At 60.9% G+C, this 25,790-nt stretch overlaps 1 protein-coding gene across 1 annotated transcript in view; it reads right to left on the reverse strand.

Annotated features, from left to right (window-relative positions):
• The window catches only part of SRCIN1 (SRC kinase signaling inhibitor 1), a 56,025-nt gene that overhangs the window by 13,664 nt on the left and 16,571 nt on the right, over positions 1 to 25,790 (reverse strand). Inside the window, 6 exon segments of the mRNA XM_030966465.1 lie at positions 3 to 564; positions 939 to 1,032; positions 1,376 to 1,574; positions 1,914 to 2,106; positions 9,799 to 9,822; positions 18,995 to 19,278. Coding sequence (XP_030822325.1) covers positions 3 to 564; positions 939 to 1,032; positions 1,376 to 1,574; positions 1,914 to 2,106; positions 9,799 to 9,822; positions 18,995 to 19,278 — 1,356 coding nt within the window.

Consider the following 25,790-nt stretch of genomic DNA (forward strand, 5'->3'; position numbering starts at 1 on the left):
CGAGGGCGGCATGCGGAAGCCCAGCCCGGGGCCGTACGTGTCGCTGTAGATGGGCGCGTTGGGCTTGTACAAACTGTCCTCCAGCTCCGTCTGCAGTGCGGCCGCCGAGTAGGTGCTGAGTGACCGCACCGAGCCCCGCTTGTAGAGCCCCCCCGAGTAGCCAAAGGGGTCCCCCATGCCCGCCAGTGACTGCGTGGAGGTGATGCTGAGCCGGCCCTCGTGCACCATCCCGTAGGGATCCGCGTAGAGCCCCTCGTTCTTCACCAGCACCACGTTCTTGCCCGCCAGGTCCTCGTCGGGTTTGACGTCGCGGCGCTCCAGGATGGCGCTGGGGCTGGGGGACACGCCCTGGGCAGGGGGCAGGCTGGACAGGCGCTCGCTGTGGTGCACGGGGCTGCCCGCATAGGAGGGCGGGCGGCCGCCGCTGTAGGACATGCGGGAGCGCGACGGCGACGAGGACTGCAGCACAGGCGGCGGGGAGCCCGAGGCCAGGTGGGAGGCCGGAGAGATGTTGTTGAGCCGGCGGGTGGGAGAGGATTCCCGGGAGGTGTAGACCATGTCCCGCTGTGGAATGGGGCAGGGGTCAGCACTGAGTGAGCCCCACCCTGCTGGGCCCTCTGCCCCACCAAGGACTGGTGATTCTGTGATTCTGGGGTTCTGTGATTCTGTGGTTCTGTGATTCTGTGGTTCTGTGATTCCCAGCCAGCAGCGGGCTGATTTATCCTGATGATTTAGCCTGATGAGTTATCCCCATGATTTAATTCCCTACAAACCATATTTATGACCCACTGTCAGCCCCCACCCAGCGCTGGCAGCAGGCAGGATGAGTCCCAAGCACACACAATTCCCAATTCCCAATCTCTGCTGCTCTCTCTCCCTACTGCTCCCACTCCACCAGGCCCTGCCACCCCCCGGGCTGTCCCCGTGTCCCCTCTCACCCTCAGGTCGCCGTTGGTGATGTGTGAGGCTGGGAACGAGGCGTAGAGCGGCTCTTTCCGGTAGATTTTAATGATGCTCCTGTCCTGGATGTCTCTGGAAGCAGAGGCAGAGCCTGAACACCCGGGACAGACCCCCCAAAACCTCAGCACTGCACCCACCACCCCCTTTCGTCCTTCATCCCTGTCCTGGGTTGTAGGATATGAGCGTGTTCTATTATCTGTTAGAGGTGGGGCAGTTTGCCTGAGAACATTTTGATTTTAAAATTATAACAATCTGGAGGGAGGGGGTTGACATTTTCCATTCTAAGGGAACTCCTGCCTTCCTTAGCAGACATCTGATTTTTCAAACCAAGACAATCCCGCAGATTTCCCAGTTTGTGACGGATTTAAAGGACAGGAAACCAGCCCGGGGTGGGATTTGATCCCTCCCTGCTCACCGGACATCCTCCAGCTCGTAGAAGACGTTCCGGGACTCGTCCTTGATGAGGATGGCGGTGTTGGGGGACTTGAGCATGCCCATGGTGAGCTTCTGCGGGAACATGTGCACGATGAGGGCGTGCAGGGTGTCCATGCTGCTGATCTCATGCGTGATGTGCACCCGCCTTGTCTCGTCCCCAAACTGCAGGAACAGCACCCCTGGGAGCACAGGGGGCATGCCGGAGTCAGCTCTGACCGTGCCCCTTCTCCTCGGAGCTGACGGGGTCTTCCCAGCCAAAAAAAGGGTTGGGGGAGATCTGGCCACCCAACAGTGCCCTGGTGAAAGTGGGAGGCTCCAGAGAAATCAAAAAAATGGGTTGGGGAGTGTCTGGCCACCCAGCCTTGCCCTGGTGAGGGGAGGTGATCCTAGAGAGCTTTGGGGCACCCAAAAAAATGGGATGAGGAACTTCTGGCCAAGCGCAGCTTGGTCTGGACTTTTGGGCAGATGGAGACCAACCCCACCCTCCACCACGGGAGTTTTGGGGCCTCCAGGGGTACCTGGGGAGCGCAGCTTGGTCTGGCTGGCCGAGCGGGACAGGGGCAGGCTCTGCCGGAACCGGTTCATCCTGTTGAAGGCCAGCGGCAGCTCCGCCTCCGACATGGTCTCCAGGGACTCGGCCGAGGCGAAGGAGAGCTTGGCTTGGTCGGCCAGGCCAGGCTGGGAGCCCTGGGAGTGCCGGGAGCTCCTGGTCTGCAACGGGACAGGGACAGGGACAGGTCAGGGGGACGGGGATGGGCGGCCCAGCAGCCCTGGGTGAGGCTGGTCCCGCTGCTCCTCGGGAACGCAGTGCTGGATGGAGAGGCTGGTGTGAGCGGTGGGAGCGTGGGATGTCCTGGGATGGTAGGGGGACACAAAGGTCAGCGAGTCCAACCCCTGGGACACCCCCAAAAATCCCTCCCTGTGCCTGAGGGTGGGGCTGGGCCGCATTCAGGGGGCTCCATCCCAAACCCAGGGGGCTCCATCCCAAACCCAGGGGTGCTCCATCCCAAACCCAGGGGTGCTCCATCCCAAACCCAGGGATGCTCCATCCCACATTCCTGCCCCAGCTCAGGCCCTGACGCGTCTCACCCCACCACGCTGTGCCTGCTCCCTCTCCTGCTCCCAGCACAGACCCCATTCCCAATCCCACCCTGCTCCAGGTTAAGCCTTCCCAGCTCCATCCCGGCGCCTCCGGGCTCCCACACCGGCAAACCCCTGGAATTTAACCCCGCAGGAAGGAGCCGAGGCTGCCAGAGCCGAGCACTGGAATAACCTTGGCTGCTCCCGGAGGTTACACATCCATTACTCCACTCCCAGGAATCCTAAACGCCCGGATCCTTCTGGAAGCAAAGCACTGGGAAGGTTTATGGCTCTGGGAGCCTGGATGATTTCGTTTTCCAGGATCCCCATTTCACAGGAGCCTGCTGCCAGAAAGTTTGCACCACAGACATGGAAAATGTGCATTTTCCAATATCCCAAATATCCCCAAATATCCCCAAATATCCAAAAATATCCCCAAATATCCCCAAATATCCACAAATATCCACAAATATCTACAAATATCCACAAATATCTACAAATATCTACAAATATCCAAATATCCACAAATATCCACAAGTTTGTGGCCATTCCCAGCACTGCTGCCTGTTAATAACTCCAAAAACCCAAGCCTGGATTTTCCAGACACTTGTTGAAGGTTGGCAAACCCAACAGAGGGAACAAACAGCTCCCAGGGTGTGGAAAAGGCGGTGCTGGAAAGGGACAACAGCTCTATTTTAAGATGGGGGAAAAAAGGAAAAAAAAAAGAAAGAAATCAATATGAAATGATAACAGCCATCATCGCCATTTAAATGAGACATTAATTGGAAGATTTAATTAATCCTGTGAGGCGGGGTTTGGGAGGACTTGAAATGTTCTCGCCCATAGTTAATTGCTGGAAAATTGACTGCTGGGCTGGGTTGTTGTTGTTGGAGAACAAAGAGCCCTGGCAGAGCCTCGCAGCCAGGAAGGGATGCAGGGATGGAGGGGAACGTTCCCTGCTCCCATCCCTGGGGCTGTGGGATGCAGCTCTGACCCCTCGTGGGGATGGTTTTGGGGTGGAAAAGGTGGATTTTGGGGCTCCCTGCCCTCAAGGCTGTGGTTTCTGGGTGCCTGCTCTGGGTTCGGGGTGGTGCTGACCCAGATCCCAGCCTGGGATGGATCCTTATGGAAGCTCAGGGATGGGGCCAGCAGCTCCTGGTGGGGATGTGAGCCAGGGCTGCAGCTCTGCCTGGCTCTGCCTTCCTGGATCCTTCCCCTGTCCTGTTCCCGTTCTCTGGAATCTCACCTAAATCCATCCCTGCATCCATCCCTGCATCCATCCCTGCATCCATCCCTACATCCATCCCTACATCCATCCCCATCCCTACATCCATCCCTGCGTCCATCCCTGCATCCATCCCTGCATCCATCCCTACATCCATCCCTGCCTCCATCCCTACATCCATCCCTGCGTCCATCCCTGCATCCATCCCTACATCCATCCCTACATCCATCCCTGCGTCCATCCCTACATCCATCCCTGCGTCCATCCCTTCCCATCCCCACCCCCGGGGGTGACAGGGACCCCTTCCTTGTCCCAGGTGAGCCCAGCCCCCTCCCGGCCCTGCAGCCGCCCCCGGGCACCGAAGCTCCCCCGCTGTGGATAATTTATGGAATCAGTCAAACCACAGAAAAACCCAACCAAGCCAGGCGAGATGGGAGTTAATGGGTTTTTAGCCCGGAAGGGACCGTTCTGCCCTGATGCTCTGCACAATGTGCTGTCCCCACCCCCCAAAAGTGTCACCGGCACCGGGGCAGAGCCACCCCTGCCCCCCTTCCCTAAACTCAGGGCACTCCCGTGGGCACAGGACCATCCCAAATGGGCACAGAACCCCCAAGGTGCCAGGTGTGCCAGTTTGGATGTCCCCTGCCACCCCTGTCCCACCGGGGCCTGCAGGGGACATCTCCCAGCTGGGAAAGGCTCAGGATAAACCCCACACCGCACCCTAAAAAAGCCCAGCGTGGCCATAAAAACCTTGTGCCCCCTCATTTCTCCATCCTGCCCCACAGGTGACCCTTTTATCCACACCCAGACCCCTCCCCAGGGGCTTCTGCAGCCCCAGATTCCCCGAGACCGCCGAGAAAATTCCCTGCGGGATCCGAGCGCACCCGGGCGGTGGCAGGGCGGGAAGGGCTGGGAGGAGGGAGGGGACATCGCCCCCCTGCTCCTGTCCCCAGCTGGGAAATGACCCATTTCCTGCCGAGCCAGCCCCAGAGCGGCAATCCTGGAGCTGGATCCTGGAATTCCCGGCTGGTCCCCGTGGGAATTGCAGCGGGGACGCTTGGAGCGGGAGCGAGGGAGCGCAGCCACAACAAAAGCCGCTCAAGGCCGCGGGGAGGCTGCGCCGGGAAAAATGTGGAATTTCGGGGCAGAGGGGGCTGGGCAGAGGGCACCGAGCTCGGGATGCCCACGGCTTTGCCCGGGATTGAACCTGCTCGGATGAAACCCCCTGGGAGCCTCCCGAGCCGCGGGAATCCCGATGGAGCAAAGCTTGGACCCCCGGCAGTGCCCTGGCGGCGATGGTCCCGGGGAAACCCGACCCCCAAACCCCCTCTGGACAAGGAAATGGGAAGAATCCCGAATTCCGGCAGGGCCAGGAACGTCCCCATGCCCTCCCCCATCCCTGGGAGCTTTATATAAAAACGGTGGGATGGGGAATGGAGTTTTTTAAATGTCGATTTTTTTTTCCTTTTGTCTCCCCAGAGCTAAAAAAAGCCACAGTTAAGGGATTCTTTGAGCTCCTGAAAAGCCCCGATCATCCCTGCGGAAGCAGCTCCATTATCTCTGCCCGGAGATAAGGATGCTCCTCATTCCTGCCTCTCCTCATCCTCATCCTCATCCTCATCCTCCACACCCCTCTCCCACATCCCCCGGCCCAGCTGGGAGGGCGGAACGCTCGGAGAGGAGCGGGGAAGGATCAAAGGACCCAGCGGGTTTTTGGGAAGCCGTGAAAGGAGCGGGGTCACCCCTCGGGAGGGGGAAAAGCGGTGGAGCTGCGTGGATGGAGAGGGGCAGAGGGGTCAGGAGAGAGACAGAGGTGACAGGAGCAGCCCTGGACCTCCCACAGGTCACTTCAAAGCAGATCGGAGGGAAAAAAGCCGAGGGAAAAATGCGTGGGGAAGGAATCCTGCCCCGGCATGGAGCAGCTGCTCCCAACAGCACCCGGAGCGACCCCACAGCTGCAGATTTCCACCCTGCGACCCCGCCAAGGGCCTCGGGGAGGGGACACCGGGTTTGTCCCAGCCCCACAGGCTCCCAGGGCCCTCCCGAGGGAAAACCGGGTCCTGCCCGACCCCTCCGTCCATCCCACACACGAGGGGCTTCCAGGTCATGGCTGGTGACAGGGACAGCAGGAGGAGAAGCGGCTCCGTCCCCCTCTGACCCCCCCGGGACACTCAGAGCTCCAATTCCCGCCCCATCCCGAGCTCCGCACCCCCTCGCACCCCGAAACCGCCGAGACCAGCCCCAAAACAGACCTGGGATGGACAGACCCTCGCTGTCCCAGTGCCACCAGCGGCGCCTGTCCCCGAGCTCAGCCTCCCCTCCCCTCCCGTCACCGGGAGGAGCCTCCCGGGCTGGGCTGGGCAGCTCCGGGGTGGGGGCCGCGCCCTCCGGGAGCCCCCAGACCCCCCAGAATCGCCCCCCATGGGCACCGACGGTGCTCTGGAGCGCGGCCGGGCATGGCCCTGGCGGGGCCTGGCAGGTCCTGGCAGGTCCTGGAGGGTCCTGGCAGCTCCTTGCCCTCTGCTGCCCGTCTGCAGCTCCTCCGCAGGATGGGGATAAAGGCGAGGGAGCCCTGAAATCCCTGGAAAACAGCTGGCACAGCTGGCACGGCCCCGGGCATGGTTATTTACCGAGGCTCCGGCCCCTGGCTGGACACGGATCGTGATTAATCCCTGCTGATCCCCCCTCATCCTTAATCCTGGGGTCCCGCCCAGACCCCATCTGGTGCTGAGCCCTGGGATGGATCCGTGGGGCGGGATGGGATGGGAACTGTGGGATGGGATGGGATCCATGGGGTGGGGTCCGTGGGATGGGCATACCCGATTGGAATAGAACATCCCTGACCAGAACCCAGCATTCCCAATGGGAATAGAACATTCCTGACCCAGCATCCCTGACAAGAATTCCCAACTGGAATAGAACATTCCTGACCAGAACCCGGCTTTCCCAACTGGGATGCAGTGTCCACAAACAGACACGGGCATCCCTGAACAAAAACCAGCATCCCTGATGAGAAACTATAATTCCTAATTCGAATAGAGCATTCCTGACCAGAACCCAGAATTCCCAGCTGGAATACACCATCCCCAAGCAGGACCCAGCATTCCCAAGGGGAATTCAGCATCCCGAGCCTGGCTATCCTGCCCCAGGTCCCAGCTGCATCCCAGTGCCCGACATTCCCGGCTGTGGTGCCGCCCCGCTCGGACACCCGATCCCGGCCGGTGAAACCCAACCCCACCGCTCCGCCTTCTCCCTCAGCTGCGCCAGCCAGGAGCGATGGATTCCTCACGGGAAGGAATTCCAACATCCCAGCTCCTGCCGCTGGAGGCGGGGGAGCCGGGAGACGCCCAGCTGGGAAGAAAAATGGGAAAAACTGGAGGAAATTTGGGGCAGAACTGGAAGGAATGAGAGGCCCGGGGTGTTCCAAGCGCCATCCAAAGTGTTTTGGGAGGGAAAGGAGGGAAAATCGGAGGGAATTTGGGTAAAAGTGGCAGAAATGAGAGGCCTGAGGTGCTCTGAGCACCACCCAAAGGGTTTTTCCAAGAGTCTCCCCCATCCAAGGGGTTGTGGCCTCTCCAGCGCCGCCCTCCCTGCCCCCTGCCCTCTCCCCCCGCCCCCAAATTAAAATCGTTGCCGCTGCCGGCAGCAATAACTCATCCCACGTCTAATGCTGAACATTTTGTCAGGATTATCCCGATTAAGGCAGAATTAATCCCGATCTCAATGTTAACAGGATTAGCGTTCAAATCGGATTAGGGTTTTTAAACCGGACCCCTTGACTAAAGGAAGGGGCCGCCCCCTCCGGAGTGAGCGGGGCTCCCTGCCCTGGGATGGGCTCCGGGATGGACCATTCCCAACCGCTGATCCCGAGCCCAGAAACCCCCGACGCTCTGCGGGTGACAGCACCTGGGTGTCCCTGAGGTAAAGTCGCCCCTCTGTCCCTGCAAAGGGAGAGGGAAAAGGGGAAAAGGAAAAAGGAAAAGAAGGAAAAAGGAAAGCAAAAAGGAAAGGAAAAAGGAAAGGAAAAAGGCAAGGAAAAGGGAAAGGAAAAGGGAAAGGAAAAAGGGGGCTGCTCGTCCCCTCTCCTCGATTTTCCCGCTGGCAGCAGAGGCTCCGCGTGCTGATGAATATTTAAAAGCCTGGATCCTCTGCAGCCTCATGAATATTGAGGCTGCTTCTCGCCCCACACCTTCCCCAACCCCGTCCGTTCCCGCCGTGCCTCAGTTTCCCCGTTCCTGCGCTGAGGACGCCTCTCCCATTCCCAGCACGCTGATGGGGTGGGCGCCACGCCCGCCGGTGGCAGGGAGGTGGGATCAGGAGACCTTTAATCGCTTTTCCCACCCAACCCATCCACAAATATCGACAACCCCGGGATCGATGGGCAGCAACGGGCAGCATCTCCCGGCGATGCCGCAGAACCAGCGAGGACCCCAAAAACCACAGCTAGGAGGTCGGAGCAGCCTCGCCCCGCTGTTTACCCACCCCAAGTCCCCCTTCCCACCGGGAACAACCCACCGGGAACAACCCACCGGGAACAACCCACGGGGAACAACCCACGGGGAACAACCCCCCCGGCCCTCTGGAGCGCGGCCGAGCCGGGGATTACAGCAGCCCAGGACTCGCTGCCTGCTATTTGCTCATCTCCTGCGAGTAAATTCTCATCTCCTGCCTCTCACTGCGGCTGGCCGAGCGCCGCCGAGGTGGAAATGGCTTCCCGCGAGGAGGCGCGGGGCTCGCGGGAAGCCGCAGCCGCGGTCCCGAGGCCGGAGCGGGAGCGCGGCGCGGATAAAGGCGCTCCTGACTCTCGTTTTAAGGACAAACGCGTCCTTTGTGCGTCCCCCGCCGGTTTTGCCCTTCTGGATCTCTTACTCGGCTGCCTTTGATGTTCCTTTAAAGTCCCGGCTCCAAAGGAGCTCTGCCGAGCCTTTGGATCTTCCCGTTCCTCCGGGAATCCAAATTCCACCCCACCCCTCGCATCAGCGCGGCGGGAGCCCCCGGGCCTCTCCACTGAACTTCCCCGCGGGATTTTCCCCCCTTGGATGTGGCCCTGGATGTCCCAAAAACCCCGCGAGCCTTTGGGATGGCCCCGCCCGGGATTTTCGGGCAGGGAGGGTGGGAATGAGGGGATGGGAAAGTGCGGGGAGGATTGGGGTGTATTGGAGACAGACTGGGGTGTCCTGGAGAATCGGGGATGTCCCTGGAGCCTGGGGCTGGCAGCAGCGTGACAGTGGCACAGAGGTGACAGTGGCACAGGGGTGGCAGATCGATGGCACGCCCCGGGGGAAGGGTGCAAAAAACTCGGGAAAATATTTTAAAAGTGAGGATTCTTTGCCTTCCCTCCCCTCAAAGCGCCAGGAAGGTCCTAAAGTTCAGCCCTGTTTTATTTCTTAGTGGCAAAAAAATCGGGGAAAAAGATTAAAAACCTGAGGATTTCGCGCCTTCCCTGCCCTGGCAGCGCCGGGAATGCCCTGGGGGAGCCGGGGCCGGCTGAACCTCCCGGAGCCGCAGCTCCAGCCCCGTTTCACTCCGGGAATGAAAACTCGGGACAAATTTTCGTATCCCGAATTTCCCGGCCCCACATCCCCTGGGTTTTTTTGGTTGTTTTTTTTTTTTTTTTCACGGGAAGAGCGAATCCACCGGGCACAACGCGCCAAGGTCACCCGGCAAGGTGGCGACCTTGAAGGGCAGCCAGGGAGTCCCTGGGCGAGGAGGAGGAGGAGGAAGAGGAGGAGGAGGCTGGAAACGAGAGCAAGCCCTGTATCGCTGCTGGGAGCAGCCACTCCGAGCTTCTGATCCCATCCAGAACCAACCTTTTCCCATCCTTTTCCCAGAATTCTGTCTCAGAAATAACTCCAGAGCAGCAGGATTTGGCCGTGGGGTGAGCACGCGGAACGAGGCCTCACAGAACAACTCACGGCACACCCCAAACCCCAAAATTCCCCCTCACCACCTTCAGCTTCAGCTCAGCTGAGACCAAATAACTTCAGCTCAGGAATCCTCATCCAAAAAAATCCCACCCCGGGCTCCCACCCCCGTCCAGAGCCACAGCCAAGCACATGCATTTCAGAGAGAAAGCAGGAAAAATCCGAAATACTGACCTTAAAGCTCCAGTAGTTGGGTTGCTAACAACAAAGAAAAGATAAAACAGAAGAAAACACACACACACACACACACAAACAAAAAAATACCATTAAGATTCTTGGTTTGACTTTTGGTTTTTCTCGCTTTGAGAATCTCTGAGCCCGGATTTAAACCTGCTCTGGTTCCTGCCCCTCCCAAAGGGTCGCTGGAGTTTCAGGGAGCAAGCAGGGGGTGAGGATTGAAGCAAATTGGGGTGAAAAAGGAGGGAAAAGGGGTTGGCACAGCAGCCCAGCATGGCTACTGGTGTCACTGGTGTGCCCAGCCCCTCCTGGCACTGCCGCGGCGCTGGAAGTCACAACAATGTTCATTTTCCACGGGATTTTCCAGCCCTGCCCGGCTGTGCCCGCCCCCTCCCCGCGCTGGTGTCGCCGCTGTCACAGCGATGTGGCACCGCCGGTGACAGGAGCTGGCAGCGCTCCCGAGCTCCCCTTCCCGGGCTGCGCGTGGGATGGGACAGGATCCATGGGATGGGATCCATGGGATGGGATGGGATGGGATGGGATGGGATGGGATGGGATGGGATGGGATGGGATGGGATGGGATGGGATCCATGGGATGGGATCCATGGGATGGGATGGGATGGGATGGGATGGGATGGGATGGGATGGGATGGGATGGGATGGGATGGGATGGGATGGGATGGGAGCCTGGGGTCCCGGAGGGTGACGGGGGCAGCAGCACCACAGCCCCCACGGAGGAGTTCCAGAAGGGTTTGGGTGGGAAGGGGTTGAAAAGCATTTTTATTCCAGGAGGATCCTGATATTCCAGGCTGTTCCAGCCCCATCCAACCCCAGCAGCAGGGAAGGTGGATCCAGGGGTGAGGAGTGGGATTTAGGGACAAGGAATGGGATCCAGGGGTGGGATCCAGGGACAGGGAGTGGGATTTAGAGACAAGGAATGGGATCCAGGGACAAGGGGTGGGATCCAGGGACAAGGGGTGGAATCCAGGGATAAGGAATGGGATCCACCTGGCTGGAAGGAGAAATCACCGGGATAACGATGCATATCCTGACTTTTCCCTTCCCCAACTTTTCCCTCCCTCCCTCTCCTCACTTCTCTCTCGAGGACCCTCAGTAATTTTCCCTCTCCTGATATTGCTGATCCTATCTGCTGCCAGCGCCGGCTGTGAGTTTTATTTATTATTTTAGGATGACAGTGTGGATTTTATTTATTATTTCGGGATGACTGGACAAGCTCCTCACCAAGCCCATAAATCACAGCCAAATCCAGAATGTTCTGGCACCATTTGGGGTGGGCACTGTGAGCTGCGGGCACAGAGTGGCACAGCACCCATCCCTATCCCAGCTCAGAGGATCCATCTGGGAAAACCAAGGTTTTAACCCCATTTTTAAACCCTGTTGTAACAATTTAAAAGTTTAATAAGGGACAATAAGAGATAAAGACAATAAAGCAAAGATTGGCATTCAGGCAAGAACACATTTGCTATTTTGGAAACACTTTTATATATTTATATATATTTTAAAAACACTTCTTCTATATTTGTTTCTATTGTATTAGCTTGTTGCATATTTATTATATTATTATATATATTTTATGTATAAAATAATATATAATAAACAATATATATTTATAAAATATATATTTATATATTTATTGTATTTTATATTTTAAAATCTTTTTAAGTATTTTAAGTATTTTTAATATTTTTAAATGTTTAAAAGTGTTTAATATTTTCAGATATTTTAGTATTTGCAAAAAGCCAATATTACAACATGTACTATAACACAATATGTATGATGTTATAACACGTATCTGTACCTTTCCCTGGCAGCCCTGGGGATGTGGCGCTGCCCAGGGGGACAGGGACACGCTGCCCGTCCCCTGCCGGGCCCCAGGACCATCCAGGGCTGACAATCTGGCGCTGGTGGCAGCGCCAGGCAGGCCATGGCCAGCACCACGTGGCGCTTTGTGGCTCCATCTGTCCCCGCTGGCACTGCTGCCACCCCAGCGCCCGCCCAGCCCGTCCTCTGCCCACCCCAAAGGTCCCAAAATCACAGAGGGTGCAGCCCTGGAGGGGTCAGGCACAGACACATCCCTCAGGTGTTAATTTTTGTATTTTTTAGATTCTGTGCTGCTTTAGCGTGTGGGTCTGGACTCTATATTAGGTGATGCTGAGCTCTCTGCACAGAGCAGGGAGACAAAACAGTTCCTTCTCTAGCTGGGGGCCAAGGACAATTGACCCAAATCTCAGCCCAGGAGCACAAACACCCTGGGCTGGAGAGAGAAAAACAAGGATGGGACTGCATGGGCTACAGCTGGAATTGACAACAAACTGCAAGATGCAAATGGAGCAGAACTGATCAAAGTGAGAGACCTCATGACCATTTTGGGTTCATTTTGGAACCATTTTGGTTCACCTGGGGTGCAGCCCTGGCTGGGCTCTTGTGCTGCCCAAGGTGGATCCATGGAGGAGATCCTTTTAGTAAATCCCTGCTTTATTCTGTCACTCTGGCCTCTGCTCTAGGTCAGGCTGGATAAGGCCTCACCCCCAGCCCCCCCAAACCGGGGGACAGAGCGGGGACAGCCCCAGGGCAGTGTCCAGGTCCCTGTGATGCCTTGGGAAGGCTGAGCTGGAGCAGAGGCTGGATGGAATTACAGAATAAAGCAGGGATTTACTAAAAGGATCTCCTCAATGGATGCACCTTGGGCAGCGCAGGAGCCCAGCCAGGGCTGCACCCAAGATGAACCAAAAAGGTCCCAAAATGCACGAGCGGGCACGGGGTCTCTCACCTTGATCAGTTCTGCTCCATTTGCACCTTGCAGTTCATTGTCCAATTATGTCTTTGGGTTATGAACTCCCATCCTTCTTGGTGTTCTCTCTCCAGCCCAGGGTGTTTGTGCTCCTGGGCCTGAGATTTGGGTCAATTGTCCTTGGTCCCCAGCTGGAGCAGGAATTGTTTTGTCTCCCTGCTCTGTGCACAGAGCTCACCATCCCATAGCATGGAGCCCAGACCCACAGACTAAAGCAGCACAGAATCTGAAAAATACAAAAACAGAAACTGAGGCATCACCTGCCAGCCCCTTCCAGGCTGGATTTGCCCAAAGAGGGGGGGAGAGGAGAGGGCCGAGCTGGAATTAACATTTCGCTGGCTCTTCAAAAGCATCAAAGGGAGATAATGGGCCGGGAGAGGATTGGAAGCGACAGCCGCGTTCCGAGCCATAAAGCAGGCGGCTCCTTGCAGCAGCAGCCCAGCAAAAGGTGCGGGGAATTACAGAGGCTGTGATTTGTAATTACAATGAGAGTCATGTCCGCGGTGCTGCCAAACGAGGGAATAACGAGGAGCTCAGGGTCCCCAAAGCGCGGGGAGGAGGGCGGGGATGCTGCCGTGAGCCCTCGGAGGGACGGACACACAGACGAGGCAGCAAAGCAGGGCTGGAGTGATGTAATCGGGAATATTTGGGGAGTTAAGTTTCAAAAAATAAAATAAATTAAATGGTTGTGGTTGTCCCAGGAGGAGACGGGAGGTAAATGAAATGAAATCCAAGTGAGTCAGCGCCTTGACCGAGGGGGACTTCCCCTGAATGGCAATTAAATCACAAATCTGTTGGTGATTAACGAGGCACGACCGTGTCCCTCTCGAAAGGGCAGCAGCGGCAGCCGCCGCCCCGGCACGCTGCACTCCCAGGGAGGACAGAGGCAGCTTCATCGGCTTTTTAATTAACTCATTTCCAGGAGTTCCAGCTTCCGATCGAGTCCCCCCACCCTCAGGCACCGCGTCTTGACAAACAAGAATCTCCTTGAAAAATAACAGCCAAGTGAATTTAATCTGTTTCTGCTTATTAAAGTCTTTTGGGGTTTTTTTTGGTTTTGTTTGGGTTTTGGGTTTTTTTAAATGCTTTTCAGCGCCAGCGAAAGTGAATTAAAGTGGAAATAGCAGCATGACAAGACAGGGAGAAGAATGCAAACAGTGACCAGACAGAACGGGAGCTGCAGATTTTGTCACCTGAGGTGTCACAATTATTGCAGGCTCCTCTCAAGCGTGACCAGGGGAGGGGACACTGGGGACAGGATGGGATGCAGGAGGGCTGGGGCTCATCCCTGTCACACCTGGGCTCCTCAGGAGGCTCCCAGAGCCCACCACGAGGTTCTGCTGCTCCTCTTTCAGGCAGAGCCTTGGGCTCTGCTGCCCCTCCACCCAGAGAGGGCTCTGACGGCCATCGAGGTGACATCAGAGATGCCACCGCCGCCTGTCGCGGCGACTCAACATCAGGACTCCCCCACAGACCCCCCAGCTCCAACTTTCCCCTCCGGGCCCCTCCAGCTGCCCCCGCACCTCCTCCTCCCCGAGCCCATCAGCGCTAACTGCAGCCCTGAGCTCCTCCGCGGGCCCTGGCGACAGCGCAGGTGACACCGGAGCCCCAGGGGCGCCCTTCCCCCAGCTCCGGCTGCAGCCCCCTCCTCTCCCGGCGCGAGGAGGCGAATCCGCAGCGCGGGCTCGGAGCAGTGCATCAGGACGCGCTGAGCCGAGCAGCAGCCATGCTGGGGCTCCGCGATCTCCCTCCTGCAGCAGCCCTGGCCAAGGTCAGCCCCGTCCCCGCCGCAGGTGCCCCGGGGGCCGCATTCCGCTCTCCGCGCACCCGCACCAGCGGAGCGGGGGCTCGGATCCGTCGCTGCCCGACGCGGGAGCGCCCCAGAGCCCCGCAGCGGGGCCAGGGCGGCCCTGAGGCGGCGCCGCGGAGGTTTTGGGGCAGGGCAGGGCAGGGGGAGCTGGCAGGAGCTGGGCAGATCAGATGGCACGGTGGCCATGGCAACGGCACGGCGTAGGTGGACCAAACACAATAGGGACGCGCAAGGTAAAGCGGCTCCGCGCCCGCCGCGCCCGGCACCGCGTCCGACCCCGGCAGCGCCGGGGTGACCCCCCCGGCCCATCCGGCACCCCCAAACCCCGCAAAGAGGGATAAATCCTCGAGAAACGCCAAGGACAAGGGATGGGTCCCCTCGGGGGGGGGTCACGGCAGCCTGGGGGGTGGGTCCCCGGGGGGGTCGCGGCAGGGCGGGAGGGGGCGCTGAACACCCCCGTTCCCGGCAGAGATGGGGGTGAGGAAGACTCCGGCACGCAGCCGCCGCCGGAGCCCGCCCTGCCCTTCCTCTGTCCCCTCGCGAGCCCGGGGCTGGCGGAGCCGCAGGGACAGCGGAGCCTCCGCTCCGGCTGCTGCAGGGCTGGGGCGTCCCCTCCCCGAAAAGCCACTCCCGACACGGCGGCACCGGCTCGGCACCGGCCCCGGGGTCACGGGGAAAGGAGAGAAATTCGGGCTGGGAACGGCGGGAAACTTCAGGGCAGGGAGGGAGGGAGGGATGGACGGACAGATGGATGGATGGACGGATGGATGGATGGATGGATCCATGGATGGATAGATGGATGGACGGACGGACAGGCAGACAGATGGAGGGAGGGACGGATGGACACATTCACCCTGCCCGTGTGTGCCAGGGAGAGCAGGAACGCTCACAGCCCTTCCAGGGGGAGCACCGGGAGCCCGGCCGTGCCAAGGGGAGCATCCCCCCTCCAGTTCCTGCTGGGCACCTCCTGAGCATCTCCCTGCCCGACTGCCACAAACTCGTTCTGTCCCCCGGGGCTGCCATCGCTGTCCCGAGCCTGGTTTTCACCCACTTCCCGGGTAAAAAGACCACTTCCATAAAACCCCCCAAACAAGGAGAAGTGGGGTGCCCCGCGGAGTTCCACCTGACTCCAGAGCCCCCATTCCCAGCCAGCCCTGCTGGAACGAGCCAGGAATCGCTGGCGGGGGGTGGAATGAGGGAATCGATAGGGCCGGCTCCGGCTGCAGTCCCAGAGACACGCACACAGCGCTCGTGTTACTCCCGGCAGCCGCGGTCCTCCATTTCAGCGCTTCCCAGCGCCTCCCGTCACTCTCCATCTCTGGAGACCAAGATGACACCGCGGGGAGAGCCCCGAGGGACCCCGCGTCCCCTCAGCCCCCGCGCTGCCGCCTCCTGCGCCGCCTCAGCCGGCGCTCCCCGTCCCCACCGAGCGCCCCGGTGCCCCCGAACCTGCCCGTGCGGGGCACCCCCAGCCCAAGCGGGCGGCCTGAGGTGCCAGGGCCATGTGCCGCCTCTCGGAGGGGTTTGGAGGTGAGGTCAAACCTTTCCTGCCGCCGCAGGGCTCCTCTTTGGGCGCAGCCCGCGGGAAGGACGCTGGGCCAGGTGAGCTGTGGGTGACAGGAGCGCTGCGTGTCGCGGCCGCCATCTGCCCCGCTCCACTGCCCGAGGGGGGCACAGGGAACCGGTGTCCCCTCCCGGGCCACGGGTGACAACGCGGAGCGGCCCTGGGACAGCGCGGGGTGCGCAGGGGGGTGGCACGGGCACCGCCAGGGCTTTGCAGGACCCCCCCGTGCACCCCGAGGGGACAGGGGGAGCCCCCCGGCTGCGGCACCGAAGGGCAGCGCAGGGACGATGGCAGCCACAAAGTGCCACCCCCTCCCCGCCGCGACACCGGGAACGGGGGGACCCCCGGAGTGGGGGAGAGGGGGAGGCTGAGGGAAAGGGGGGCTGGAGGGAAGGGAGGAGGTCTGGGGAAGAGGGGGGCTGAAGGAAAGGGGACGCTGGAGAGGCTGCCCCCGGTCTGGGGCCGGCATAAGGACACCCTCGGCTGCCGCCGGGAACCGGGAGCCCGGGGTGGGGATTCTGGGGAAGGGGACACTGCGGTGGGCAGGAGCGACAGCAGGACAGCCGGGGCAGGGGAGATCGGCAGGGGAACCGCAGCAGCGGGTGGCGGACACCGGCTCCGTCACCGCCCGGAGGGATGCTGCCCCGCTCCATCCCGCGCCATCCCGCGCGTTCCCGCCCGGTACCTGCGGCAGGTGAGCGCTGCGGGTCGGGATCCGCAGCGCCGCTCGGCCCCGCTCGGCCCCGCTCGGCTCGGCTCGGCCCCGCTCGGCCCCGCTCGGCTCCCGCCGCCCCTCCCGCCGCCGGGCCCGCCCCGCCCGCCCGCGGCGCCGTCACCATGGCAACCGCGGCTCCGCCCCGCCCCCCCGCGCCGCCGGCAGGGGGCGCTGCGAGCGCGGGGGGCGGGGCCTGGGAGGCACGTGAGGGAATAACGGGGAAATAATTGGAAATAATAACGGGAAATAATAACGGGAAATAATAACAGGGAAATAATAACTGGGAATAATAACTGGGAATAATAACGGGGGAATAACGGGGGAATAATGGGGATGGGGACAGGGACAGGGAAATACAGGGATGGGGACAGGGATGGGGAAATACAGGGATATGGATGGGGACAGGGACAGGGATATGGACATGGATAGGGACAGGGATGTGGACACCGATAACACAGGGATACACTCATGGAAACACACATGGACACACACAGGGATGTGCACACAGGGATGTGCACATGGACGTGCACGGGGATTCGCACACAGCTGGATTCACAGCTGGATTCACAGCTGGATTCCCACACTCCATCAGCCCCCAGCACAGACCCCGCAGGCTGCCCCTGTGTCCGTGCTCTGCAGGACCGCCCTGCAGGACCCCGCTGCCACCTGCGCCCGGTGCCACCTGTGCCTGGTGCCACCTGTGCCCGGTGCCACCTGTGCCCGCTGCCACCCGTGTGCCCTGCACGGCCCTCACAGCCCAGAGCCGACGGCGCCATCAGGAAAGGCAGAGGATTCCCGGGAGCAACGGATTTTTGCCAGGCTGGAAGGGTTGTTGACATTTATGGAACGTCCCTCTTCACCTCTGGTGGTCCAAACTCCCTCAGATGTCTTTTCCCCCCCTTTTTCTTACTTCTCAATTTTTTTAAATTTTTTTTTTAAATCCAAATAAAACAGCAAAGCCTGGGATCTGAAATCCCTTCCAGGTTCCTCTGGAATATCAACGTGTTTTTCAAACATTCCAGGCAGGGCTGGATCCCAATGTCATTTAAAGGTTGGCACCTGATCTTCACAGGATTTCTGGATTCATGTTGTTATTTATTGCCTGCCAGGGAAATGATGGAAAAGAAGGGGGGAAAACGAAAAAAAATAGAGTTTGGTAGGATTTTGGGGTGTTTGGGTCGGGAATGAACTGCAACCAAGCCTAAAAATCCAGGTTGGGTTTGGGAATAAAGGAGATAATTCCCAAATCCAGATCATTCCTTCACCTATAAAAATCCTCAGTAGCTTATCAGACCTGAGCCAACCCCAGCTGGATTTTTTCCCTTTTTTTCTAGAACTGCTGCTTATTTAAAAAAAGGAAAGTCTTTAAATCCCTGTAATAATGGGGGAAAATCCCATTTATTTACCAGGAAGCAGAGCTCCGTGCCTGGACATGCCCCAAATATGGATTGTGACAGCAAAGCCACCATCAATTCTTGTCCCCTCCCCAAAATTTGGGGGTTTGGAGGCATTTGGGAGGCAGCAGCTCTGATGGTACCAGTTTTCCTGGCAAAGCTGGATTTCCTTCCAGCACGCCAGTTCTGGGAGTTTTGGGAATTTTGGGACCTTTGTCCCCTGGGGATTTTTGGGATGATTCGAGGTTTCCTGCCAGGGGTGCTCCAGGTTCTGCTGCCCAGGGGGAGGTGGGGATTTATTGCTGCCACCTCGGTGTCACTGGGGTGTCACCAGAGCCAGATCAGGGGTTTGGGGTCCCCAGAACACCCCAAAACAGGGTCAGGACGCCTCTCCTGAACAGTCCATCCCCAGGGCTCTGCTGCGCTCAGCAAAGGCCACCAGATGCTGGGGGGTTCTGCTCCCCACACCTCGTGGGTTCTGCTCCCCACACCTGGGACATTCTGCTCCCCACACCTCGTGGGTTCTGCTCCTCACCCCTGGGGGATTCTTCCCTCAGGGTTGGGGAATTCTCTCCCTCGCCCCTGTAAGATTCTCTTTCTCACCCCTGGAATATTCTCTTTCTCATCCCTAGAATATTCTCCTTCTAACACCTGGAATATTCTCTCTCTCACACCTGGAGAATCCTCTTCCTCACGCCGGTAGGATTCCCTTCCTCACCCCTGCAATATTCCCTCTCTCACCGCAGGAATATTCCCTTCCTCACCCCCGGAGGATGCTTCCCCATCATTGCCGCGCCCACCCCCCTTTTCATGCACACCCACGGCCCCCTCGCTCCCCTTCCCCTCCATCCAGCCCCTCCCAGCGCTCCCACCCCCAGTTCCGGGCCGTCGCCCTCACCTGGTCCCGCAGGCGCTCCTGCTGCCCGCGCAGCGCCAGGGCGTGCTGCGGGTACTTGCTCTTCAGGTGGTCCATGAAGGCGTCCCGCTTGCGCTCCATCTCCGTCTTCTGGAGGCCGGTGAGCGCCTCCAGGCTCTGGGCGGCGATCACGGTGTGCCGGCGCTCCGAGGTGTGCACCAGCCCCACGTTGGAGAAGCGCCGGGTGCCGTTGCCCAGGGTGCGGTACTCGCGCGGGTACTCGGCATCGTCCGCGGAGATCATGTGCGAGCTCGTCCTGTCGGGATCTGTGCGGGTCCGGGAGAGCACAGCGGCGTCAGGGAGGGACCCCGGCCGTGGGGCACGGGGGGGACAGTCCCTGGCCATGGGGCAGAGGGGGGCACAGTCCCCAGCCATGGGGAAGGGGGAAGGGACAGTCCCCTCCATGGGGCAGAGGTTGAAGGTTGGGATTTGGGGTTGGGGAGGGGGATTTCAGCAAGGAGTAATGGCAGAGCCTCGCTGGGAATGGGATCATCCCTCAGTGGGGTGCAGACAGTGGGATCATCCCTCAGTGGGGTGCCCAGAGTGGGATCAAGGGGATGCCCTGAGTGCGATCACCCTTTAGTGGGGTGCACACAGTGGGATCACCCTTCAGTGGGGTGCACACAGTGGGATCAGTGGGGTGCACACAGTGGGATCACCCCTCAGTGGGGAGCCCCGGGAAGGGGGTGGGTGCCGGGTTCATCCCCCTGCGGTGGCAGCGCTGTCGCCAGTCCCGGACACGCAGCAGAAGATGAGGGGACAGCGGGGATGGAGGGGCCGGGGGGTGCAGGGGCTGGGATCCCACCAAAGCCGCGATGGTCGGAGCGAAACGGGAATGAAACAGTGCTGGGTGACTGAAAACAGCACGGACGGGACACGGGACAGGGACACGGACACACGGGGGACACACGGGGACATGGACACGGCTCCGGAGCACGGACACACAGGGGCACACGGACACAGGACAGAGCGAAAAGAAAATGAAATCAGGCAGGGTGGGGGGAGGGTGGTGTGTGCGGGCACTGAGGAGGGGGGACAGGACCCCCATGTCCCCCCAGAGACCCCAGCGGGAGGCTCAGCGCCCGTACTGCAGCCACTGCTCACAGGGGCCAGCCCGGGATCTCCGGGATGCTCTGTCCCATCCCAAACCCTTCCCTGAGCTCAGCCCAGCGCTGTGCACCAAATCCGGGATTCCCGGATGCTCTCCCTTATCCCAGCCCCTTTCCGGAGCTCGGGAACACCAACCCCGGCATCTCTGGGATGCTCTGCCCCATCCCAGCCCTTCCCTGAGCTCAGCCCAGCCCGGGCGGGCAGGGGAGGGCGCGGGGGGACAGACAGAGGGTCCCAGGCGCAGAGAGGCGACAGGGACTTGTCCTTTCGCTAATAACTAGTTCAGAGCATGCTGGGATCTGCCTTCCAGGGAAGCTGCAGAGCCGATGGATGCCTGGAAGTCCCCGCACGCTGCCAGCGCCTGGCACAGCGTCGGTGCCCGCAGCTGGAGGCCACCCCGCAGCCCCCGGCCCCTGCCCAGCCCCGTGCCCCTGCGGGGCGGCTCCAGGACCCCAAAAAGCCACTTTGGGGGGGTCTCACGCCATCTGGGAGCCGCTGTCCCCAGCCTGGCCCGAGGCCACGGGGCTGGCTTTGCCACCCCTGGTGAATTTCGCAGCTCGTTCTGCGGGGCTCAGCCTCCCCCTCCTGCTCCCCTTTTAACCTTGAGCCATAATTCATCTAATTCATCTCCCACTTTTTCCCCCAGCTCCCGGTAAACAAATCACAGTGAGGGGTTTTTCCCCCTTTTTCCTTTCTTTGTTTTTTTTTTTTTCCTTTTCTCTCAATTATTTATCAGCCCGGCAGATCGGTTTGATATCAAACTGATAAGAAAGCGTTATCAGCGGGCCACGGCCGTGATTCCTCCGCTCAAGGTCGCACGAGCGGCTTTGTCACCAGCCCAGCGGGGACATCACGCGCTCACAAACGCCACGGGGACATCCCAAAGCCTTCCCTCCTCCAAAATCCACCAGTGCAGCTCCATCCCTCCCAGCTCTGTCACCGAATGTCACCTTGGCCGGGCTGTCCCCCCCTTTTCCCAGAAAACGGAGCTGGAATGTGGCAAGAGCTGAAGATCCCGTCCCTCCCTCGCTCTGCCCGGTCCCTGTGGCACTGGGCAGGTCACGGTGGCACCAGGGAGGTTACAGTGGCACCAGGGAGGTCACAGTGGCACTGGGGAGGTCACGGTGGCACCGGGGAGGTCACAGTGGCACCTCCACCACGCCAAACACCCCAGGGTCCCCTCTGCCATCAGAGGACCCTGATGGCCGAGGGACACGGGCAGGGCATCGCCCCGGGCTCCCAGCGGCTGCCGAATTCCAGCCCTGATGGGCAATCCCGCTGGAGCAGCTCGTCCTGACCCCCCCGGGACCCCCAGGAGCTGCCTGCCCCTCTCCCCGGTCCCGTCACAGCTCCACAACGTGCGGTCCTGACCGGGAAATGCAAATCCAAACTGGAAAACTCCTCCCTTGCCTTTGCCGCTCTCCCCAGCACCGGGTCCGCGACCCCAGAGCAGGAATTTGGGCAGGAGCCGCACCCAGCACCCGACACCCAGCGAGCCACAGCCTCGGAGCCCTTGAAAAGCTCTGGAGCACCCTCGGGAGCAGCCAGGAGGCTGCTCGGGATGGGGGATCGAACCCAGGGCCAGCCCCGCTGTGCTCCAAGTGCACCAAACCATCCCTGGGCAACGCCGTGTCCTGAGCGCCGCAGAACTCCCGGGTTCCTCCCGTCCCACGGGAATTCTGCGGCCGCGATGGGGATGAAAGCGAGCCCCCCAGCCGCAGCTGCAGCAGAAGGAGCTGCAGCTCCTCTCTCTCCCGGAGCCGGAGGGAGGTGCAGAGATGGGGATTTTTGGGGTGACAGAGGGAGTTTGTTCCCCGCCACCACCTCCCGGTCCGTGCTCCAGCCCCGCTGCAGCAGCGCCGGGCTGAGGCCGCGTTCGCAGCTCCTTCCCGGCCCCTCCCGCCCAGCGATCAGCATGCAGCGCCCCGCTCCCTAATTACACGCTCCGGGAGCGGAACGCGCCAGCTCCGCTCGCCCGCTCCGAGGCATGATCTGAACAGGGGCTGGGAGGAGCTGGAGCCCCGCAGGGGCTCTTCCAGTCCCCGATGCGCCGCATCCGCTGCCCGCTCCATCCCCGGGACGCGGGGCCAGAGATGATGAGGCGGCCCCGGCCCCGCAACATCGCAAATGTTCTGATCCGTGAGCCCAACCGGGGCCAGGGGAGGAAGAGTCGCCACAGCCACGTGCGCTGGCCTCGTGTCAGCGCTCCAGAGATGCCACCAGAGATGCCATCCAGAGGGGATGCCACCCGCAGCGGGCAGGGATGGTCCCGCAAGGAAACAGCCTGGGGGACTCGTCTGGGGAAATGAACCCAAAACCCCTCAGGGCCAGGCTGAAGGAAAGGCTGTTAACCCTTCCCTCCTGGAGATAATTCCACCTCAAATCCCCCACAAAGTTTTTTTCCCCTCCTCCCGCAGCAGTTCAGGAATGCAGCTGTACCCACACGGCCGCAGCAGATCCCTGGAAAGTGCTTCCCGAGGCTGCTTCCAAGTAGGTCACTGGGGTGGCAGAGCCTGCCCGGAGCCTGCCCGAGCTGCCCAGCCCAGCCCAGCCCATGGGGACACCGCTCCGGGCCCCGTCCCCGCACCGGGACCGTCCCCTCGCTTACCCGCGGGCGCAGCACGGCTCCCACGGCGGCCGGGCAGCGGCTCCGGGGGCACGGAGGGGGCAGCGCTCCGCTCGGCGGGGGCTGCGGGCGGCTCCTTGGCCGGGCGCAGGGCTCCCACCACGGCCAGGATGCCGCGGTAGATCCTGGCCAGCCCCTCTCCGAGCAGAGGGAGGTTGAGGGAACGCGGTTCTCTTTGCCGATTCATCCACCCATCGTCCCCACCTGCCAGCAGAGGTGTCACCCGTGCCGGGGCCGGAGCCCCGGGCTGCTAGCAGGGCACGGCCATCGCGTCCTTCCCGGGAAAACAGCGATACCGGAGAGACCGGTTTGGGTGGAAATCTTCAGGAACGGCGTTGGCAGGAGCTGCTGAGCGACAGGGCAGGGAAAGGCCCCCAGAAACCGGAGCGGCTGCGGGATCCGGCTGGGATCCCCACTTTAGCAGCGGCTCGGCGGGGTTTTATCATCCGGAGGAACGTCTCAAACCCAGTTTATTACTGCAGTCCCATAAATCTTCATGAGGCAGCGAAACCTCGCGCGGGTCGCGGCGAGCGATCAGCGGAGCGTGCAAAATCGCCCGAGAAAGCGCTCGCACAAAAAGGGGCGAGGGGAGGGGAAGCGGGGAGTGCATTTGGGGAGAGAGGCAGCCGGGAGGGTGGCAGCCCCTCGGAGCGATGCGGCTCCCCCGCGCCCGGCCATTATCGCGGCCGGAAGAGCGGGATGCTCCCGCTTCCTCCCGGAGGCTGCACTGCCGCACTGCCCGGCGCCCAGCGAGCCTGCCCGGCTCCCGGAGCCCTGCCCGGTGCTAACCCCTTCCGTGCCGCGCTGCCGGGGATGGGAGGAGGCGTGGGGAGAGGGGGGGGAGCTCCTGCGCCGCGCGGTTTAACTCGTGCGGTGCCGCAGAGCCGGCCCTGGAGATGCGCGCACTGACAGAGTCGGGCCTGTGGGAAATCAGGGAATTATGGAGTGGTTTGAGGTGGCAAAACCAGCCAGATCCCAGCTGTGCCATGGGCAGGGAGATTCCACCACACCAGGTGGCTCAGAGTCACCATCCAAGTCATTGTTGTCCCCGTCCCTGGCTCGGCCGCCGTGGTGTCCACTCATTTTGGGATGGTCAAGCGCCTTCCAGGACCCGTCCTGACACCCAAAAAGTGTTGGGAGCTGCCCAGATGCTCAAGTTCTCCAAGCAAACCCATTCCCAGGAGCAGGGACACGGCGCCTCTCCTGCCACCGCCATGTCCCCGACAGGGCCAGCCCTGGCCGGACCTGGCCACTTAAAGCGAATTCCCAGGGAATTCCAGCCCTGGGGCCGCAGGGGTGCCGGGAGCGGGGCGGACCCAGGATCCATCCCAGGACAGGAATGTGGAAGTGAGGGGACTTGAGGGTGTCCTGTCCCTCTCACAGCGACACAAGAGCGAAAGTTGGCGGCGACCGGGATGAAAATTCCCCGCCTCCCCTCGCTGCCGGGCTCAGGGAGAGGCCACCAAATCCCCTGGGAAGAGCCAGGTGACGCCAAGGCCACCCGCAGGGCACCGTGAGCACCCAGCAGGGGACAAACCTCCATGGAATGTTCCTCGGGATGCGGCAATTGTTCTCCCGCCTCATCCCCCCTTCCCAAGGATCCCTGCCGGGGCTCAGCGGGCTCCCCGCCGCGCCTTTCACTCCCAAATTCCAGTGGAACGGCGGAAAATCAAACATCCCCTGGCTCCACAAACACACGGCTCCACTGGGAACTTCCCAGACGGGACCCCACAGATCCCACTTGGCTTGGGCAGGGGCGCCGTGCCCGCTCACGGTGCCAGTCCGGAGTCTCCGCGTGAAATCCTGGGATCGTGCCCGTTCCCAGCCACGGGCGTCACCTTCTCCCTCAAATTCCCACCCCGGAGCTGCTCCGGGACACGGAGCTCGCCCGGAGGCTGCAGCTCGGAGGAGCTCAGCTGGCATCGCCCCGTGGCACTGCCCTGCCAGGCGGCTCCTTCCCGCGGATAAATCCTGCATGTCACTTGTCAGAACCCGGAGCGAAGGGAGAAATCCCATCTGGCCGGCCCTGGAAAAAGCAGCCGCCACTTTTTCCCACCTCGCCGGGTGTGATCGCGCCCACGCGCCCACATGGAGACGGGAGACGAGTTCACCTCCCAAAATCCCGGGGATCCAGTGCCAAGGGAAGGGCCGGCACACGGGGATGCTCGCTTGGGGCCGTGCAGCAAGGAGCAAGCCAAGGGAAAATGAGGGGCAGAGGGTGGGAAGGGCAAAATCCAGCTGGGAGAGCCGGGAAAATCTTCCCACTGTCCTTGGAAAGACAAGGAAAGATGAGGGGCAGCGGGAATGAGGGAAAGAGAAAATCCAGCTGGGAGAGCCGGGAAAATCTTCCTGCTGCCCCTGGCTCCGTGTCCGGCCGCTGGCTGGAGGCTGAGCCGGGGCATTCCTGGAGCATGGAGAACATCCCTGCCTGGGGCAGAGCCGCGAGGAGGAGGAGGACGGAGCCCTGCGTGCCCTGGCAAGGGTGGCATCCTCGGCTGGCAGGGCTGTGGTCGTGCCAGCAGCCTGGGGACGCGGGATAAAAATAAAGGCGAGGCGAGGCTGGCCAGCTCCTGGCGGCTCCCACAGAAGGAGCTTTGTGGTCTCGTCCCCACCCCCGCGGCACAGCCGGGACCTGGCAGCTGCCATGGGAATGGCCCGGGGACCTCCCTTGGCACAGGGAAACTGAGGCACGGAAGGGAGAGACACGGGTCTGGCTGCTGAGAGGGGAGGGGGGTCAAAGCCCGGGTGGGAGCAGGGGGAAAACATGGTCGGAATTGAAAAGATTTTCCCAGGATTTTGGGTCCTGGCAGGCTCCATGCGAGGCAGGCGAAGATGTGGGGCCGTGACTCAGCCGTGTCGGTTCCGTTGGGGAAGCAGAGCCAGCTCGCCCTGCCCCAGGCTGCTCCTGGGACACTGCCAGGGATCCAGGGGCAGCCCCAGCTGCTCTGGGAATTCCATCCCAGCCCCTCCCCACCCTCACGGGGAGGAATTCCTTCCCCAAATCCCATCCAAACTTCCATGACAGGAGGAACGGGAAGGAGC

Source organism: Camarhynchus parvulus, chromosome 27 (assembly GCF_901933205.1).
Source record: "Camarhynchus parvulus chromosome 27, STF_HiC, whole genome shotgun sequence".
Lineage (NCBI taxonomy): Eukaryota > Metazoa > Chordata > Aves > Passeriformes > Thraupidae > Camarhynchus > Camarhynchus parvulus.